General features: G+C 35.6%; 1 protein-coding gene across 1 annotated transcript in view; it reads left to right on the plus strand.

Moving 5' to 3' along the window:
• FAM227B (family with sequence similarity 227 member B) overlaps positions 1-20210 on the plus strand; it is a 263913-nt gene that overhangs the window by 200182 nt on the left and 43521 nt on the right. Inside the window, exons 11-12 of the mRNA XM_061180326.1 lie at positions 16654-16751; positions 19455-19617. Of these exons, the coding sequence (XP_061036309.1) occupies positions 16654-16751; positions 19455-19617 (261 nt within the window). The remainder of the gene's footprint in view (positions 1-16653; positions 16752-19454; positions 19618-20210) is intronic.

Raw genomic sequence — 20210 nt, forward strand, 5'->3', positions numbered from 1 at the left:
TTGTCTTGGGACGTACCTGCAGAGATGGCTTAAATACTTTTAGAGCAATTTTTGGAGGAAGGTCAGGGTCTTGAAATTCTCTGCCATTGGTAGAATGTTCACCATGAGTATAGCTGTGATATTTTTAAAATAAACACAAGAGCTGTGGTCCAAAAAGTAGAAAAATATTTATAGAATAATACATGTAAAATATTGTCCTAATAAAGGTGTGTTCCAATAAATAAAAAACATCCTATGGAGAGCAGCCAAGATGGCACAATAAAAAGACCCTGAACTCAGCTCCTCTCACAAGCACACCAAAATCACAACTATCTGCAGAACAACCATCAGTGAAAAAGACTACAACTTACCAGAAAAGATCTTCTACAGCTAAAAACATAAAGAAGGAACCACAATGTGACTGATAGGAAGGGTGAACATTCAATATAATCAAATACCCTACCTCCTGGATGGGTGACCCACAGACTGGAGAATAATTAAATTGCAGCGGTTCTCCCACAAGAGCAAGAGTTCTGAGCCCTACATCAGACTACCCAGTCAAGGGGTCTGGCACTGGGAAGATGAGCCCCCAGAGTATTTGGCTTTGAAGGCCAGTGGCGATTAATTGCAGGAGCCCCACAGGACTGTGCAAAAATAAAGACTTCACTCTTAAAGGGAACACACAATATCTCATGCACAACAGGACTCAAGGGAAAAGGAGTAATTTGATAGGAGCCTGGGCCAGACCTACCTGCTGGTCTTGGAGAGTCTCCTGGGGAAGTGGGGGTGGGGAGGGCAGCTTTGTCTCACCCTGGGTACATAGACACTGGTGGCAGACATATTGAGGAGCATTATTGGTAACTGATAGCTTGGCTCATTAGCTTGAAGACCTGGCCCCATGCAGCAGCCTGCAGGCTCCAGAGCTGGGATGCCTCAGGCCAGACAACTAACTGGGCAGGGACACAGCCCCACCCATCAGCAGATAGGCTGCCTAAAGACCAGGGAGCCCAGAACTTCTTCTGCACCTGCCCCTAGACACTGCCCAGTCCACCAGAGGGTCTTGGCCCGTGGGTAGACCCAGCGCTACCTACCAGTGAACAGGCACCAGCCCCTCCCACTAGGAAGCTAGAACAAGCCTCTAGACCAGGCTCATCCACCAGGGGACAGACACCAGCAACAAGAAAACTACAATCCCACAACACAGTTCAAACCCTACCCTGGGACCAGCTGGAACCTGGCCCATCCCACTAGCAAACCAGCACAACCTTCAGGACACTTCAGACCCCATACCCAGCTGTGTCAGGGGCCAACACCTCCATCCCACCAATGATCTGAAATGAGCTCTGGGATCCTTGGACCCTGCAGCCAGAGTCCAGGAACCAGCTCTGCCTGCCGGTAGACCAGGAGTAGCCCAGGATCTAGCTATACCTGCCAGGAGGTGGGCAACAGCCCCAGAGTCTTCAGGACCCTGATTCTGCCTATCAGTGAGCCACCACTAGCTCCAGGGACCCCTAGAATTCCACAACCAGCCACCTTGTGAACAGGCCTTGCTAAAGAGCAGCCAGCAGCATCCCAACAAGGCAGGTCCTGGCAACCAACCAGACTAGCGGCCTGCCAGACCACCCACGTAGTTATCCCATCACAACAGAAGGACCCATGTAGCCCTCTTAGGTTGAATCCTTAGAGCATATAGCTTGGGTGACAAGAGGGGAGTGCACTGCTGGGATACATAGGATGCCTCCTACAGAGGGCCTCTTCTGCAAGGTCAAGAAACATAACCTACCGCATACATAAAAATACAAATAGCCACTTAGACAAAATGAGACAGCATAGGAATGTTTCAGATGAAGGAAAAAGATAAAACCCCAGAAGAAGAACTAAGTGAAGTGAAGATAGGCAATCTACCTGAGAAAGAATTCAGTATAATGATCATGAAGATGATCAAAGAACTTGGGAGGAGAATGGATGCAGAGAGCAAGAAGTTAGAAGTTTTTAACAAAGAGTTAGAAAATATAAAGAACAACCAAACAGAGATGAAGAATACAATAACTGAAATGAAAAACACACTAGAAGGAATAAATAGTAGACTAAATGATTTAGAAGAAAGGATCAGTGAGCTGGAAGACAGAGTAGTGGAAATCACTGCTGCTGAAGAGAAAAAAGACAAATGAATGAAAAGAAATGAGGACAGCTTAAGAGACCTATGGAACAACATCAAGTGCACTAATATTTGCATTATAGGGGTCTGAGAAGGAGAAGAGAGAGAGAACAGGCCAGAGAAAATATTTGAAGAGGTAATAGCTGAAAATCTCCCTAACCTTGGAAAGGAAATAGTCACCCAAATCCAGGAAGCCCACAGAGCCCCATACAGGATTAACCCAAAGAGGAATGCACCAAGACACATTGTAATCAAAATGAAAAAAAAAATTAAAGATAAAGGGAGAATACTAAAAGCAACAAGGGAAAAGCAACAAATAATATACAAGGCAATCTCCATAAGGTTATCACCTAATTTTTCAGCAGAAACTCTGCAGGCCAGAAGGGAGTGGCACAATATATTTAAAGTGATAAAAGGGAAAACCTACGACCAAGAATACTCTACACAGCAAAGCTCTCATTCAGATTCTTTTTTTATTAATTTATTTTATTTTATTTATTTATTGGCTGTGTTGGGTCTTTGTTGCTGCGCACCGGTTTTCTCTCGTTGCGGCGAGCTGGGGCTACTCTTCATTGCATTGCACGGGCTTCTGATTGTGGTGGCTTCTCTTGTGGAGCATGGACTCTAGGTGCGCAGACTTCAGTAGCTGTGGCGCACGGGCTCAGTAGTTGTGGCTCATGGGCTCTAGAGCTCAGGCTCAGTAGTTGTGGTGCATGGGCTTAGTTGCTCCGTGGCATGTGGGATCTTCCTGGACCAGGGCTCGAACCCATGTCCCCTGCATTGGCAGGCAGATTCTTAACCACTGCACCACCAGGGAAGGCCCTCTCATTCAGATTTGATGGAGAAATCAAAAGATTTACTGACAAGCAAAAGTTAAAAGAATTCAGCACCACCAAACCAGTTTTACAACAAATGTTAAAGGAAATTCTCTAGGTAAAAAAGAAAAGGCATCAAATAGAAATAAGAAAATTACAAAATGTAAAAGCTCACCAGTAAAAGCAAACATACAGTAAAGATAGGAAATCATCCACAAAGAAAGCTAATAGGGAGGATAAAAGACAAAAGTAGTAAAATCATCTGTATCTACAATAAGCAGTTAAGGGATACACAAAACAATGACATGTAAAATATGATAATAAAAACAGAACTTGTGAGGAGAGGAGAGTACAAGTGCAAGGTATTTAAAATGTATTGGAAATTAAGAGATCAGCAACTTAGAATGATCACGTATATATAGAGACTGCTATACAAGAGCCTCAGGGTAAGTGCAAACCAAAAATCTATAATAGATATACACACAAAAAAAGAAAGAGAAATCCAAACAAAACACTAAAGATAGTCATCAAACCAGAAGAGAAGAGAAGAAGAAAGGGAAAAAAGACCTAAAAAAATCCAAAACAATTAACAAAATGGCAATAAGAAAATACATATGGATAATTTCCTTAAATGTAAACGGACTAAATGATCCAACCAAAAGACGCAGACTGGCTGAATGGATACAAAAACAAGACTTGTATATTTGCTGCCTACAGGAGACTCACTTCAGATTTAGAGACACATACAGACTGAAAGTGAGGGGATGCAAAAAGGCATTCCACACAAATGGAAATCAAAAGAAAGCTGGAGTAGCAATACTTATATCAGACAAAGTACACTTTAAAATAAAGACTGTTACAAGAGACAAAGAAGGATATTACCTAAGGATGAATGGATCAATCCAAGAAGAAGATATAACAACTATAAATATATATGCACCCAACATAGGAGCACCTCAATATATAAGGCAAATATTAACAGACATAAAAGGACAAATTTACAGCAACACAATAATAGTGGCGGACTTTAACACCTCAGTGTTACCTCAGTGGACAGATCATCCAGACAGAAAATCAATAAGGAAACACAGGCCTTAAATAACAGATTAGACCAAATGGACTAAAGAATATTTATAGAGCAGTACACCCCAAAACAGCTGAATACATATCCTTTTCAAGTTCACATGGAGCATTGTCCAGGATAGATCACATGCTGGGCCACAAAAAAGCCTTGGTAAATTTAAGAAAATTGAAATCATATCAAGTATCTTTTCCAACCCCAATGCTTTGAGACTAGAAATCAACTACAAGAAAAAAAAACTGCAAAAAACACGTGGAGGCTAAAAAATGTGCTACTAAACAATCAATGGATCACTGAAGAAATCTAAGAGTAAATCAAAAAATACCTAGAGACAAATTAAAATGAAAACATGACGATCCAAAACCTATGGAACACAGCAAAAGCAGTTCTAAGAGAGAAGTTTATAGCAATACAGTCTTACATCAGGAAACAATAAAAGTCTCAAATAAACAACCTAACCTTACACCTAAAGCAACTAGAGAAAAAGAGCAAGCAAAACCCAAAGTTTCATAGAAGGAAAGAGATCATAAAGATCAGAGCAGAAATAAATGAAATAGAGACAAAAAATAATAGAGAAGATGAATGAAACTAAAAGCTGGTTCTTTTAAAAGATAAATAAAATTGATAAAACTTTAGTCAGACTCATCAAGAAAAAAAGGGAGAGGGCCCAAATCAATAAAATTTGAAATGAAAAAGGAGAAGTTACAACTGACACCACAGAAATACAAAGGATTATAAGAGACTACTACAAGCAACTATATGCCAATAAAATGGACAACCTGGAAGAAATGGACAAATTCTTAGAAAGGTACAACCTCCTAAAACTGAACCAGGAAGAAATAGAAAATATTAGTAGACCAATTACCAGTTCTGAAATTGAATTAGTAATTTTAAAACTCCCAAAAACAAAAGACCAGATGGCTTCACAGGCGAATTCTATCAAACATTTAAAGAAGAGTTAATACCCATTCTTCTGAAACTATTTCAAAACATGGAGAGGAAGGAACACTTCTGAACTCATTCTGTGAGGCCACCATAACCCTGATACCAAAATCACAAAGATACCACAAAAAAAGAAGATTACAGGCAATATCACTGATGAACATAGGTGCAAAAATCTTCAATGGAATACTAGCAAACTGAATCCAACAGTACATTAAAAGGATCATACTCCATTATCAAGTGGGATTTATCCCAGGGATGCAAGGACTTTTCAATATCCACAAATCAGTCAATATGAAACACCACATTAACAAACTGAAGAATAAAAAACATATGATCATCTCAGTAGATGCAAAAAAAGCTTTTGATAAAATTCAACATCCGTTTATGATAAAAACTCTCCAGAAAGTGGGTATAGAGGGAACATACCTCAACATAATAAACGCCATATATGACAAACTCACAACTAACATCATTCTCAATGGTGAAAAACTGAAAGCATTTCCTCTAAGATCAGGAACAAGACAAGGATGTCCACTCTCACCACTGTTATTCAACATAGTTTTGAAAGTCCTAGCCATGGCAATCAGAGAAGAAAAAGAAACAAAAGGAATCCAAATTGGAAAAGAAAAAGTAAAACTGGCACTGTTTGCAGATGACATGATACTATACATAGAAAATCCTAAAGACGCTATCAGAAAACTACTAGAGCTCATCAATGAATTTGGTAACGTTGCAGGATACAAAATTAATAGACAGAAATCTGTTGCATTTCTATACACTAACAATGAAAGACCCGAAAGAGAAATTAAAGAAACAATCTCACTTACCATCACATCAAAAAGAATAAAATACCTAAGAATAAACCTACCTAAGGAGGCAAAAGACCTGTACTCTGAAAACTGTAAGATGCTGACAAAAGAAACTGAAGACCACACAAACAGATGAAAGGTACACCATGTTCTTGGATTGGAAGAATCAATGTTAAAATGACCATGCTACCCAAGGTAATCTACACATTCAGTACAATCCCTATCAAATTACCAATGGAATTTTTCACAGAACTAGAACAAAAAAGTTTTTAATTTGTATGGAAACACAAAAGACCCCGAATAGCTGAAATAATCTTGAGAAAGAAAAACGAAGCTGGAGGAATCAGGCTCCCTGACTTCAGACTATACTACAAAGCTACAGTCATTGAAACAATATGGTACTTGTACAAAAACAGAAATATAGATCAATGGAACAGGATAGATAGCACAGAGATAAACCCATGCACTTATTGTCAATTAATCTATGACAAAGGAGGCAAGAATATACAATGGAGGAAAGACAGCCTCTTCAATAAGCGGTGCTGCGAAAACTGGACAACTACATGTAAAAGAATGAAATTAGAACAGCCTCTAACACCATGCACAAAAATAAACTCAAAATGGATCAAAGACCTAAATGTAATGCCAGACACTATAAAACTCTTAGAGACAAACATAGGCAGAACACTGTTTGACATAAATCACAGCAGTATCTTTTTTGATCCACCTCCTAGAGTAATGACAATAAAAACAAAAATAAACAAATGGGACCTAATTAAACTTAAAAGCTTTTGCACAGAAAAGGAAACCATAAACAAAACAAAAAGACAATGCAGAGAATGGGAGAAAATACTTGCAAATGAAGTGACTGACAAGGGATTAATCTCCAAAATATACAGACAGCTCATGCAGCTCTGTATCAAAGAAACAAACTACCTAATCAAAAACAGGGCAGAAGATCTACATAGACATTTCTCCAAAGAAGAATTTGACGTACAGAAGAATTTGACATACAAATAATCAAGCCCATGAAAAGATGCTCAGCATCACTAATTATCAGAGAAATGCAAATCAAAACTACAATGAGGCATCACCTCACACCGGTCAGAATGGCTATCATCAAAAAGTCTACAAGCAATAAATGCTGGAAAGGGTGTGGAGAAAAGGGAGCCCTCCTACACTGTTGGTGGGAATGTAAATTGATACAGCCACTATGGAGAACAGTATGGAGTTTCCTTAAAAAACTAAAAATAGAACTATCATATGATCCAGCAATCCCACTACTGGGTGTATGTCGGGAGAAAACTCTAATTCAAAAAGATGCATGCACCCCAATGTTCACTGTAGCATTTTACAATACCCAAGACTTGGAAGCAACCTAAATCTCCATTGACAGATGAATGGATAAAGCAGATGTGTGTGTGTGTGTGTGTGTGTGTGTGTGTGTGTGTAATGGAATATTAGTCAGCCATCAAAAAGAATGAAATAATGCCATTTGCAGCAACATGGATGCACCTAGAGTTTATCATACTAAGTGAAGTAAGTCAGAGAAAGACAAATATCATGTGATATCACTTATATGATGTCTAAAAAAATGATACAAATCAACTTATTTACAAAGCAGAAATAGACTCAGAGACATAGAAAACAAACTTATGGTTACCAAAGGAGAAAAGTGGGGGAGGATAAATTTGGAATTTGGGAATAACAGATGAGGCACACTACTATATGTAAAATAGATAAGCAACAAGGACCTACTGTATAGCACAGGGAACTATATTTAATATCTTATAATAACCTATAATGCAAAAGAATCTGGAAACAATTGATATATATATACATATATATGTATGTATAACTGAATCACTTTGCTGTACTCCTGAAACATTGTTAATCAACTATACTTCAATAAAAAAAAATTAAAAGAAAATCCTGTCAAAGTAACTATAGAGTTTGTATAAAACACAAGAAAATTAAATAAGAAAGATTTAACAAAAATATTAACCCTTCAATATGTATTATTATCTTATTGTTTTAAATCTTGTATCTACAACCTAAACTATTATTAGTCAGAGCAGAACAGTTTAAAAGGCATCTTTATACCACAGTTTCTTTACACCGCAGTTTCCTTATACTTTCCTTATACTTTGAGTTTTGGAATAAACACAAGGCCAATCTGGTGTAATGTGACTGTTCAAGTAATTCAGCAGGTGGGAAACAAAAAAAAGTTTCCCAATTCTTTGGAATTCCCAGTTGATCTGCAAATGAGAGGATAGCTGTGTTCTTGTGGCATTTCCATCTTTTCTTCTACTATACCACTATCACATTGCATTGCAATTCCATAACAGTATGTCTCAGACTTGTTTCCACCTCTGCTGCTTAGTGAGCCCTGTCTTTTTTCATCTTTGTATCCCAGGCATCAAATATGTAATTTAAACTCAGTGGACATTTGTGAAATGAATGAATATGGGTAAGATAAGTGATAATTTTAATATGTAGTAGTTTTTGCTAACTGTGCCCAATCCAAGTAAACTACCCTTGAGAAACTGAGGACTTAATACAAGTGTCCTAGTCAAAGTGCTTTCGGTTGTAACACAAATCCACTCAAACTATGTAATGGAATGTTAAAATGAGACTGTTTCTGTCTTCATTTCCTCTGAGGTCATAAAGGCTGATGACATCAGTAGGTACATCCCAAAGAAAGGTCATGAACTGTCTTGCAGGACATGAGCCTACCTTCAGCCTATTATAAAAGATGGTGAGGAAGAAATGTTGAAGAAACAAAAGAATTTCCTAGGAGGAAAGTATTGGAGTACTACTCTTCCCCTCCAGTCCAGTGAGGAAGAGGTTGTGGAGTTAAAGAGACCAAGAAACAGAGGTTGCCACCCCCTCATTCAAATCCAGACGTCCCCTGGATTTGGAGGAGTGTGGTAACTAGTAGGGAAGACTATGGCCTGTCATTAGCACATAAGATTACATATGAGTTAACAACATTGTGCATTGTCATTCTTTTTCTTTCTTTTTTTTCAATTAAAGGATATATCAGTGGTGTTTTAATTTCTTTGTTTACTGACAAAATTGAACTTTTAAAAAATATTTGTTTATTTGTTTATTTATTTATTTATTTGGCTGCGTTGGGTCTTACTTGCAGCATGCAGGATCTTCTTTGCCGCGTGCGAGATCTTCGTTGCGGCATGCGGAATCTTTAGTTGTGGCAGGCGAACTCTTAGTTGCAGCATGTGGGATCTAGTTCCCTGACCAGGGATCAAACCCGGGCCCCCTGCATTGGGCGTGTGGAGTCTTAGCCACTGGACCACCAGGGACGTCCCTGAACTTTTTAAAGAAAGATTACCTGCCAATTTTATTCTGTTTTGTGATTTACCTCTTATGTCCTTCATCCAGTTTTCTACTGAGGTTTTTGTTTCATCTGTCATTCTATTAGAAAAAGGTCTCCCAGTTTTTCATTTGTGGTACTTTTTAGCTAGCAGGAGCTTTGAATTTTTACACAATAAAATATATTAGTTTTTTAATTCAATAATCTCTTCTTTTGTAGCCTTCTATACCACTTATCCTTATATTTTCTTCTTGTTCATTTTGGCTGTTTTATATTCCACATTTAACTGAATCCTTCAACAGTTTTTTTGTTGGGGTGCTCAAATTACATAATAATGGAATCCTTCAAAGTGCTTGAGCTGAATGATGCTTTGCTATTCATTGTGTTTAGCATGAACCTAAGATTGCTATTTTCAAAAGGTTGTGAATCTCCTTATCCTTATGATAAAGGTATCCTCAAAACCTCTATCAACTGCTTCATAGAGTAGGTTTTTCTGCAAGGCCTCCATAAAAAAAGACAGTGCCATCTGACCCGAGTGCCAAGAAGAGCTGGAAATCTTCACAGAAATTGTTCTTTTTTATCTCGTGGACTCTGTGAAGAGTGTGAATAGGATGTCCTTTGTTAAGTTGGCTGTTAAATGTTAAATAACTGTCCACTGTGTGTGTGTATTACAATTTCTATATCCATTTATCCATCAACATACACTTAGGTTGTTCCCATACCTTGACTACTGTGAATAATTTTGCAGTGACATGAGAGTGCAGATATCTTTTTGAGGTAATGATTTCATTTCTTTTGGATATATACCCAGAAGAGGAATTGCTGGATTATATGAAAGTGTTTTTTTTGGTGGGGGTCATGGGGGAACCTCCATACTGTTTTCCAAAGCCTGAACCAATGTACATTCCCACCAAGGTACAAGAGTTCCCTTTACTCCACATGCTCACCAACACTTGTTATCTTTTTGATAATGGCTATCTGAACAAGTGTGAGTTGATATCTCATTGTGGTTCTGATTTGCATTTACTGATAATTGGTGATGTTGAGCACGTTTTCATATGCTTGTTGGCCATTTGTATGTCTTCTTTAAAAAAATATCTACTTCAGTCCTTTGCCCATTTTTTAATTGGATTTTCTTGTTGCTATTGATTTGTAGGAATTATTTATATATTCTGGACATTAAACCCTTATTAGATGTATGGTTTGTAGATATTTTCTTTCAACCCATAAGTTGCCTTTTCATTTAATTAACTGCTTCCTTTTCTGTGCAGGAGCTTTTTTTGATATAGTCCCACTTGTTTATTTTTGCTTTTGTTGCTTAGCTTTTATTGTCATATCCAAAAAATTCATTGCTAAGGCCATTATTAAGGAGCTTTGTTCCTATGTTTTCTTCTAAGAGTTTTACAGTTTTGAGTCTTACGTTTAAGTCTTAAATTCATTTTCAGTTGACTTTCACATATGGTGTAAGATGAAGGTCGAATCTCATTCTTTTGCATGTGGCTATCTAGCCATTCCAACACCATTTTTTGAAGAGACTATCTTTTCTCCATTGTGTATTCTTGGTGTGTTTGTCAAAAATTAGTTAACTACATATTATTGGGTTTATTTTGGGGCTCTCTATTCTGTTCCATCAGTCTATATATCTGTTTTAAATCCAGTACGATACTGTTTTGATTACTATAGCTTTGTAATATAATTTGAAATCAGGAAATGTGGTGATGCCTCCAACTTTGTTCTTTCCCAAGAATGCTTTGGCTATTTGGAGTCTTTTGTGGTTCCATAAGAATTTTAGAATTATTTTTTCTATTTCTGTTGAGGAAATTTCCTTCTATACCTGTTTATGAGAGTTTTTATTGTGAATAAATGTTGAACTTTGTCAAATACTTTCTCAGTGTCTATTGAGATGATCATGTGGTTTTTATCTTTAATTCTGCTCATGTGGTATAACACATTAATTGATTTGCTTATAATAAGCCAAACTTGCATCACAGGTATGGATCTCACTTGATCATGGTGTCTAATCTTTTTGATGTGTTGTTGAATTTTGTTTGCTAGTATTTTATTTAGAAATTTTGCATCTAGGTTCATCAGAGATATTGGCTTATAGTTTTCTTCTGTTGTCTTTGTCTGGCTTTGGTATCAGGGTAATGCTGACCTCATAAAATGAGGTTGAAAGTGTTCCCTCTTCTTCTACCTTTTGGAAGACTTTTAAAGGATTGTTATAAATTTTCATTTAATGTTTGGTAGTATTCAGCCATGACATTATCTCGTCCTATGCTTTCCTTTGTTGGGAGATTTTTTAAATTACCACTTTAATCTCCTAATTTGCTATTGGTCTTTTCAGGCTATCTAGTTCTTCTTAAAGCAGTCTTGGTAGTTGTAGGTTTTTAGGAAATTATTGTTTTCTTTTAGGTTATCTAATTTGTTGGCATTTGTTGTTCATAGTAGTGTTTTATGATTCTTTGTATTTCTATGGTACCAGTTATAACATCTCTTTCATTTCTGACTTGAGTCCTCTCTGTTTTTTTCTTAGTCAATTTTGTTTATCTTTTCAAAAAAACAGCTCTTAGTTTCATTGATCTTTTTTATTGTCTTTTTAGTCTCTATTTCCTTTATTTACACTGTGATCTTTATTTCCTTCCTTCTACTAACTTTGGGATTAGTTTGTTCTTCTTTTTCTTGTTTCTTGAGGTGTAAGTTAATTTTGCTTATTTGAGATTCTTCTTGTTCCTTAAGGTAGGCATTTATTGCTATGAATTTCCCTCTCAGAACTGCTTTTGCTACATCGCATATGTTGTGGTTTGTTGTATTTCCATTTTCATCTGTCTCAATATATTTTTTATTTCTCTTTTTATGTCTTCTTTGACCCATTTGTTGTTCAGTAGCATGTTGTTTAATCTCCACATATTTATGAAATTTCCAGTTTTCTTCTTGTAATTGATTTCTAGTTTCACACCATTGTGATCAGAAAAGATGTTTGATATGATTTCAGTCTTCTTAAATTTATTAAGACATGTTTTGTGGCCTAATATATGATCTATCCTGGAGCGTGTTCCATGTGTGCCTTAGAAGAATGTGTATTTTATTGCTTTTGGATAGAATGTTCTATGTATGTCTGTTAAGTCCCTCTGTTCTAATGTGTAGTTTAGGTCAACATTTCCTTACTGATTTTCTGTCTGACTGATCTATCCATTGATGAAAGTGGGGTATTAAAGTCCCCCACTATTATTGGATTGCTGTCCATTTCTCCCTTTAAGTCCATTAATATTTGCTTTATATATTTAGGTGAGCCTATGTTAAGAACATAAATATTTACAAATGTTATATCCTCTTGTTGAAATGACTCCTTTATCATATAATGACCTTCTTTATTTCTTATTAGAGTCTTTGCCTTAAAGTCTATTTTCCCTGATAAAAGTGTAGGTATCCAAGTTTCTTTTTGTTTCCATTTGCATGGAATATCTATTTCTATGCCTTCACTTTATCTGTGTGTTTCCTTACATGTGAAGTGAATCTCTTGTAGGCAGTGTATAGATTGGTCTTGTTTTTTTTGTTTTGTTTTGTTTTGTTTTTAATCCTTTTAGCCACTGTGTGTCTTTTGATTGGGGAACTTAGTCCATTTACATTTAAAGTAATTAGTGATATGTATGTATTCTTTACCATTTTGTTAATTGTTTTCTGGCTGTTTTTAAATTCCTTTGTTCGTTTCTTCTTCTCTTGCTCTCTTCCTTTGTGATTTGGTGATAATCTTTAGTGGCACGCTTAGATTCCTTTCTCTTTATCTTTTATGTATCTACTATAATGTTTTGCTTTGTGATTACCATGAGGCTTACGTAAAATAACATATCTATAACAGTCTATTTTAAGTTGACAAGTTAAGTTCAAACACATTCTAAAGCTCTACATTTTTACTCCTCCCCCTTGTTTTGTTTTTGATGTCACAGTTTCTTTTTATCTTGCATATTCATTAACAAATTATAGTAGTTATAGTTATTTTTACTACTTTTGTCTTTTAACCTTTGTACTAGAATTATAAGTGATTAACTCATCACCTTTATGACATTAGATTTTTCTGAATTTTACTATATGTTTACCTTTACCAGTGAGATTTGTACTTTCATATGTTTTTCTATTTCTGATTAGCACTTTCATTTCAGCTTAAAGAAGTCCCTTCAGCATTTCTTGGAAGGCCAGTTTAGTGATCATAAATTCCTTTACCTTTTGCTTGTCTGGAAAACTATTTGAAAACTATTTATCTCTCCTTCAATTCTGTAGGACAACTTGGCTGAGTAGAGAATTCTTGGTTAGTAGGTTTTGTTTGTTTGTTTGTTTGTTTTGTTTTGTTTTCAGCACTTTGAATATATTATGCCACTTCCTTCTGGCCTGCAAAGTTTCTGCTGAAAAACCTGCTGATAGTCTTATGGAGGGTTCCTTTCCACATAACAAGTTGTTTTTCTCTTGCTGCTTTTAAGATTCTCTCCTTGTCTTTAAGTTATGACAGTTTAATTATAATGTGTTTTGGTGTGGGTCTCTTTGGCTCATCTTACTTGGAACTCTCTAGGCTTCCTAGATCTGGATGTCAATTTCCTTCCCCAGGTTAGGGAAGTTTTCAGCTATTATTTCTTCAAATAATTGTTCTGCCCCTTTCTCTATCTCTTCTCCTTCTAGGACCCCTATAATGCAAATGTTGGTCTGTTTAATGTTGTCCCACAAGTCGCTGAAGCTATCTCCACTTTTTAAATTTTTTTTCTTTTTACTTCTTTGATTGGATGAATTCCATTGCCTTGTGTTTGAGTTTGCTAATTCTTTTTTCTGGCTTCGTCTAACCTGCTGTTGATCCCCTGTAATGTATTTTTCAGTGCAGGTATTCTTCAGCTCTGTGATTTCTGCTTGGTACTTTCTTTTATTTTCTATTTCTGTTGAAACTATCATTCTGTTCATGCATTGTTCTCCTGACCTCAGTGAGCATCTTTTTTTTTAATTTAATTTTTTAACTAATTAACATTTTTTCTGTTTCTGTAGTTTATTGATATATAATATTATATATGGCCTGCATGAACTTTAATTTTGCTAAGATATATGAGTTTTTTGCATCTCAGAAAGACTATTAGAATACAAACTACAAAAGTGGATAAAGGTAACCATACTTACTTGCATAAGTGTCTCCCTTTTACGAGATGTAATATCCCTAAAATAAAAAGGGGATAATTATGAAAATGAAATTTTCCCAGCGTCGGTGTAGTCAGACTGGAATATTTTGTCACTAGTGAAATTTCTAAAGACTTAATAAGAACAGTTGAGACATACTTTCTCATAGTTTTATCAAGTAGAGTCAATATTGGTGTTTCCGATGACCTTCCCTAGCATTCAAAGATGCTGAGAACAGAGGAGATATAAAAACTATAATCAGGGACAAAATTAATATCTTTACCTAAAATAAATCAACAGACTAGAGGAACGCAGGGGGAAAAAAGCTAGTAAATTCAGTGATTTTAAGGTTACTTATTACTCTTATCATATCAGGGTGGGGTTTTTCCTTTACGTAGGATTTTTTTCTTTGACTCTTTCACTTCTAAAATTTCTTTGCTTTGTGTTTTTCATTAATCTCTTACTTTTTATGTCTATTGCTGTTACTCCAAGCCTAGAATCTTTGCCTGATATTAATCTGTTGACAGTAATTTTACAACAAAGTTCAAGCAATCTTCTAAGGCTTTTATTGTGGGTATGGTAGACATGAAGTAGAGTTCCTTTTGTCATTAGTAACATGTCTGTTCATAGTGACTAGAAGTTAAGTAATAGCACCTAAATATGTATTTAAGAATGATTCAAAATTGAGCATGTTTTATTTTTAATCATTCCTCCCAAAGAGAATATTTTTATTCATTTCTTATTTATCTTTTCAGTGTTTCTTTATACAAATGAAGGCAAATACAATAGATATTTGCCTTATTTTTATTCTTTCCCTTTTACACTGAATGTAGTATATTGTATACATTGTGTACATTCTTTCCCGTTTACACTGAGTAGTATATTTTATATATTGTATATATTCAATCAAGTAATATACTCGCTTCACTGTTCTGCAACTTGCTTTCCTCACTTTATGATATGACCTGTAGATATCTTCACATCTGTATGGAGATCTTGCTCATTTTTTTTTTTTTTTTTACAGCTTATAGTATTCCATCAAATAGGAGTGCCATAGTTTTTTCAACCAGTACTTGACTGCTAAATGCACAGGTTGTTTATAATCTCTCAATTTTACAAATTATGCTATAATCATTAAACCTGTACATATATTTTTTGTGCTTATGTAGGAGATTTTGTAGAATATATTCTCAGGAGAGGGATTGCTGAGTCAAAGAAAAATGTCTGTATTATCAGTAGATATTGTCAGATTCTTCTCCATAATGGGTTGTATGCTTTTGAGCAAGTTTTAAAATAGAGAAATTATATGGTTCATTACCTTTCTTGCCATTCTAACTCCCAACTTAATCTAACTTTGGTTCCACTCAAAATTTTAAAATACAGGTTCCTTGCTAACTAGTTCTTTAATCTCTGCCAGAGATAAATGCCTACTTGCCTCCAATATTTCAGGCTAGTATCTAATATCTTTTAATGGGTAATGTCGAAAATCAATTCAAGTGACTTTCTTCAACTCTTCTAGGTTTGTCATCAACATCACAATCTGTAGATCTGATTTGTCTACCTGGTAACTGGTAATAATTGTCAGTGCCAGAATCTAGTACAAACTTCTCAGATCACCTGTTTTCTCTGCTCTACATTAAGATATCCTTAATAATTAGCATATGCTTTTAGGCTGACTGACATGGCTGATTAAATCATATAGTTCTCCTTTAAGACAAGACTCCCTGGGTACCCTCATGCATATTTACACTGGTTGCAATGAAAAATTACCAAGTCTTTGCTTATCTGGGTATGTTGTCAGTATATGGAAAAGGTAGACTCTAACATGCAGAGACCAAAGCCTCCTATTGCATTTAACTAGAGGGTCATGGAAAGAGCTCTGAAATCAGAAGCAAAAGACCTAGGTCTGCATCCTCTTCCTGTACTGTTTTTTTTTTTAATTACAGCTTTATTGATGTAGTGCATATACCATACAATTCACCCATTTAAAGAATACAATTCAGTGGTTTTTATTAGATTCAGAGATGTGAACAACTATCACCTTAGAGCAAGACTTACTCTTAGAAAAAGTCATAGAGTTTCCTTAACTTTAGTTTTCTAATCTATAAATTGTGGGAAGTGTTACTTAGCTCATAAAATGGTTTGTGAGGATGATGTGAAATAGTGTACATGAATGAATTTGAAAACTCTAAAGCCCTGTTAGGTAAAATGAGATGGAATATTCATTTCCTCTGACTGGGGCAAGCTATAACAATATCCTAACCTTCTCTCATACATTTTTACCTCTCTGCATGTTTAAGATGCATTGCTAGGAAAAAGAAGGGATATCATGCCTTTTGTGAAGAAAGAAAGAATTTAAGAAAATATTTTATTTTCTGTTTTAGATATAGACTTCAATATGACAAAAATTTTAAAGAACCCGGAAGGATATACAATGCCCGCATCCAAGGAAGAATCAAGATTATCAGGACTACCAACAGAGGTTTGGAGTATAATAATTATAAAAAATGTCCTTCTTTAATTTCCAGTATAATTAATTGAACAGTTTCACATGGACAATGTTGGTTATTACACTCTTGATATATACTTTAGAAAAAAATTAATAATCAGAAGAGATTTATTGGAGAGGTTAATCTTAATATTAAAGTCATATTTATTTCTGAAACTATCCTCATCTCTAAGGAAAACGAATAGCGTTTATCTTTTCCTCATACTTCTGGCACTGCTTCTCCTTGGGTTGGCATACAGACATGACTCTGATCTCAATAAGCATCAAAGTTGCAGAGAAAACTTCAATGGCGTTTTCAACAGTGGTTGACCTGTCCCCACCTCTTAAACCATGGTCCCGGAATAAATGACCATATGTAGGTACTCTTGATCTTAAGTCTTGAATACTTGCTTTCTCCACATTTTTGAAGGTGCCTCCCAAACAGAGATCCTATGGATTTACCACCTTGTGTTGCTTTAGCCAAGATTTGATGAGACCGTTGGCTTGAACTTCTGAATTTGATCTCTTAACTTGTTAGCCAATTGGGTTTTAAATCTGTTGCAGTCTTTTTTGTTAAAATTTTGTCTGAATTATCTAGTCAAGTCTGACCGTTATTTTAAATTTTATATTATGCCTATACAAAAACCACTTTCTGAAAGTCAGTATTCATATATTTCCTGGTCTTTAATAATCCAGGTATATAGAATCTCTTCCAACCTTCACAGTGCTGCCAAGGATGTCCGTACTTAGGATAGAAATTGGCGACTCTGGGAGCCCATTTGGGGTAGATGGCAATATTGCACCATCTTGGCTGCAGGGGGCAGGAGGCAGGGGAGTGCATGGGAGCAGAGGAGGAGGGCAAGGTTGCTAAATTTAGAAATCAAGGAAATGTAATAGAAATTGTATATCTGATCTTCAGCAAGCACTAAAAATGGTCTTTTATAGTTTGTTTACAAGTTGAAGAAATATGGACAGATGGATTTGTAACTGACAGTAACTTTTTTCAGATATCACTATTAAAAGATAGAAAGCAAATTGCAGATATGTCTTTGGTAGTACACCGTATTGCTGCATCATTGGCCCTGTCTCATGCACAATATTTTATCAACAACTTTGATAAAAATATGGTTGCCATTTTTCATTAGCCATGTAGAAGTCATAAAACCTGGAAGAACTATGAATATATTGGATGACCAAAAGTTTACAACAGGCTGGGGTAACAGGCCTGATCTTAGAAGATAAACTATTACTGTGGAAAAAGTATAGAGGTCCAAAATTACAACTGCATAAGTATAGGTTAATAAAGCCTTGCCTTGGAGGCCTCTGAAAAGATTTGGGAATCACTTTTAACAGTAAGCTCTGTATATGTCAAAAGTAGAATGTTGTTGACCCCAAAATCTACTGTATTCGTGGGCTGTTGAAACATGTGGAATCTACTCTGTGCTGATTAGACAGTAATTGTGTATTACGTTCATTCTGGAGCCCTGCTTTCAATCTGCTCTTGCCTGATTGAACTACGCTTAAAAAAAAGTCATAGTTTCTCATAGAGGAAGAAGGATCTGTGTACTGTGGTTTTCTTAGTTTAAAAACTCGTAACTGCAGAAAAAGAACAGGAATGTCTGTTTCTAAAACTTCAGTAAGATAGAGTTTCTATCTTATAATACACCAGGCAAAAGCCAGGAAAATGCTTGGTGCGGTTTTGCATGCAAGTTTTAAGATCAGGCTAGGTATAACCTGATGTGAATTGACATGGGAGACTATGGTGAAGTAAATGATTTACATCACAGAAAAAACAGCTGATATTGACATCAAGTTTTCACCATCAAAGAACTGCTTTTGATTACAATATTACCACTATTTGAAATAATTTTGGAGCAGCTATGAATGAATACAATGAAAAATTGACCATAAGCAAACAAAACACAAGAGAATTTTACATATCAGTAAAAACAAATGAGAATAAAATCTTACTTCCCCACAAGAAGTGGAATCAACAATAAATCTCTCATCTAGGCGTTATAAAAATTGAGGAAAGACTTAACATATGAGTAGTTGCTATACTTGCATCCCACAAGAAGTCAATAGTAGAATATTGGAGCAATTATAATTATGGTGGTTGTTTCCTTGACACAGAATTCGTGGTCAAAGTTTTTTCATCAGCACTGTGATGGGCTTCTAGCCTCTTTGTTCTGATGAGAAGTCACCTTGTTAACCTTATTTGGGTTCTCTTATATGTTGTTCTTCTCTCGCTGCTTTTGAGATTTTTCTTTTTGTCTTCGTCTTTCAACACTTTGACTATGACGCATCTAGATGTGAATTTATCCTACTTGGAGTTAAACTTCTTGGATGTGTTTTTCGTAAAACTTGGAAAGTTTCAGTCATTATTTCTTCATATTTTTTCCTGCCCCTTTTTCTGGGGCTCTGCTCATTCTTTTCTCTTTCTGTTCTTCAGATAGAATGATCTCTATTGGCCTGTCTTCATGCTAAAAGACTAGCAGAGCCTTACTGCACATACTCATAGTCTCATACTTTAGTAAATTACTTTAATTAAGATGCCTTGCAGAATTTCCCTTTATTTGTTTTAATATACCAGATAATAATTGTATTTATGGTTATAATGCAGTTATATTTTATTTACAGTTCTTTAAAAGTACACAAAAGTAATAATTGATTCATTTTTTTTTCTCCCCCTTACAGTCCCATTATAGCAGTAGTGGCCCAGAGTTTAACCGTGTTCTCTTCAATTTTGGAGGTCAGAGTCCACTGATTTTATATTATCTTAAGATGCATGAGCTAGCTGGTATTTCCAAAGCCCCTAGACAAGTCAAGATTAAACTCACTGAAATAGTGAAAGAACCATATCCTTTTTTAAGCTTTGCTTTAATATGATGTTTCCAAAATATTCAAAACTTTTAACTTCTTTTAATGTCTCAGTTAAGAAAAAAATTTTAATGCATTTTTTAACTAATGCTTTACTTAGCATTTAATTACATTCAAAACTTTTCATAGCATGTTTGGCTAAAAGTATTTTCTCTTTTAGTTCTAAGTCTGTGATTTTACATGTAAGAAAAATAAAACAAACATAAAACCCAGGAACTTAAAAAACCGGTATATTTAGCTCTTTAGTAAAAGACTATTTTTACAACTTTACTGTTCAGTGTTCAGTTTCAAACATTTGTCAGAACTGTGGGTCATGGACTTCTAAGTTTCTCCAGAAGAAAGTTTCAAATGTGCCTTAGCTATGTAATACTTTGTTCTAATGAAAATTTATTAGAAAGCTTAATGTATAAAATATAATATAAATGAAATTGGAGCTCTTTGGTTGTAGCAGGGGTATCTGTTTACATTCTTGTGCCCCCTCTCTGCATAACCCATCCTGGCCCAGGTCTCACTAGGGACTTGGATGAACCCCAAGAGATCCAGTACAGTGGTCTCCAAACTGGGGTATACACA

Source organism: Eubalaena glacialis, chromosome 2, assembly GCF_028564815.1.
Source record: "Eubalaena glacialis isolate mEubGla1 chromosome 2, mEubGla1.1.hap2.+ XY, whole genome shotgun sequence".
NCBI classification, from domain to species: domain Eukaryota; kingdom Metazoa; phylum Chordata; class Mammalia; order Artiodactyla; family Balaenidae; genus Eubalaena; species Eubalaena glacialis.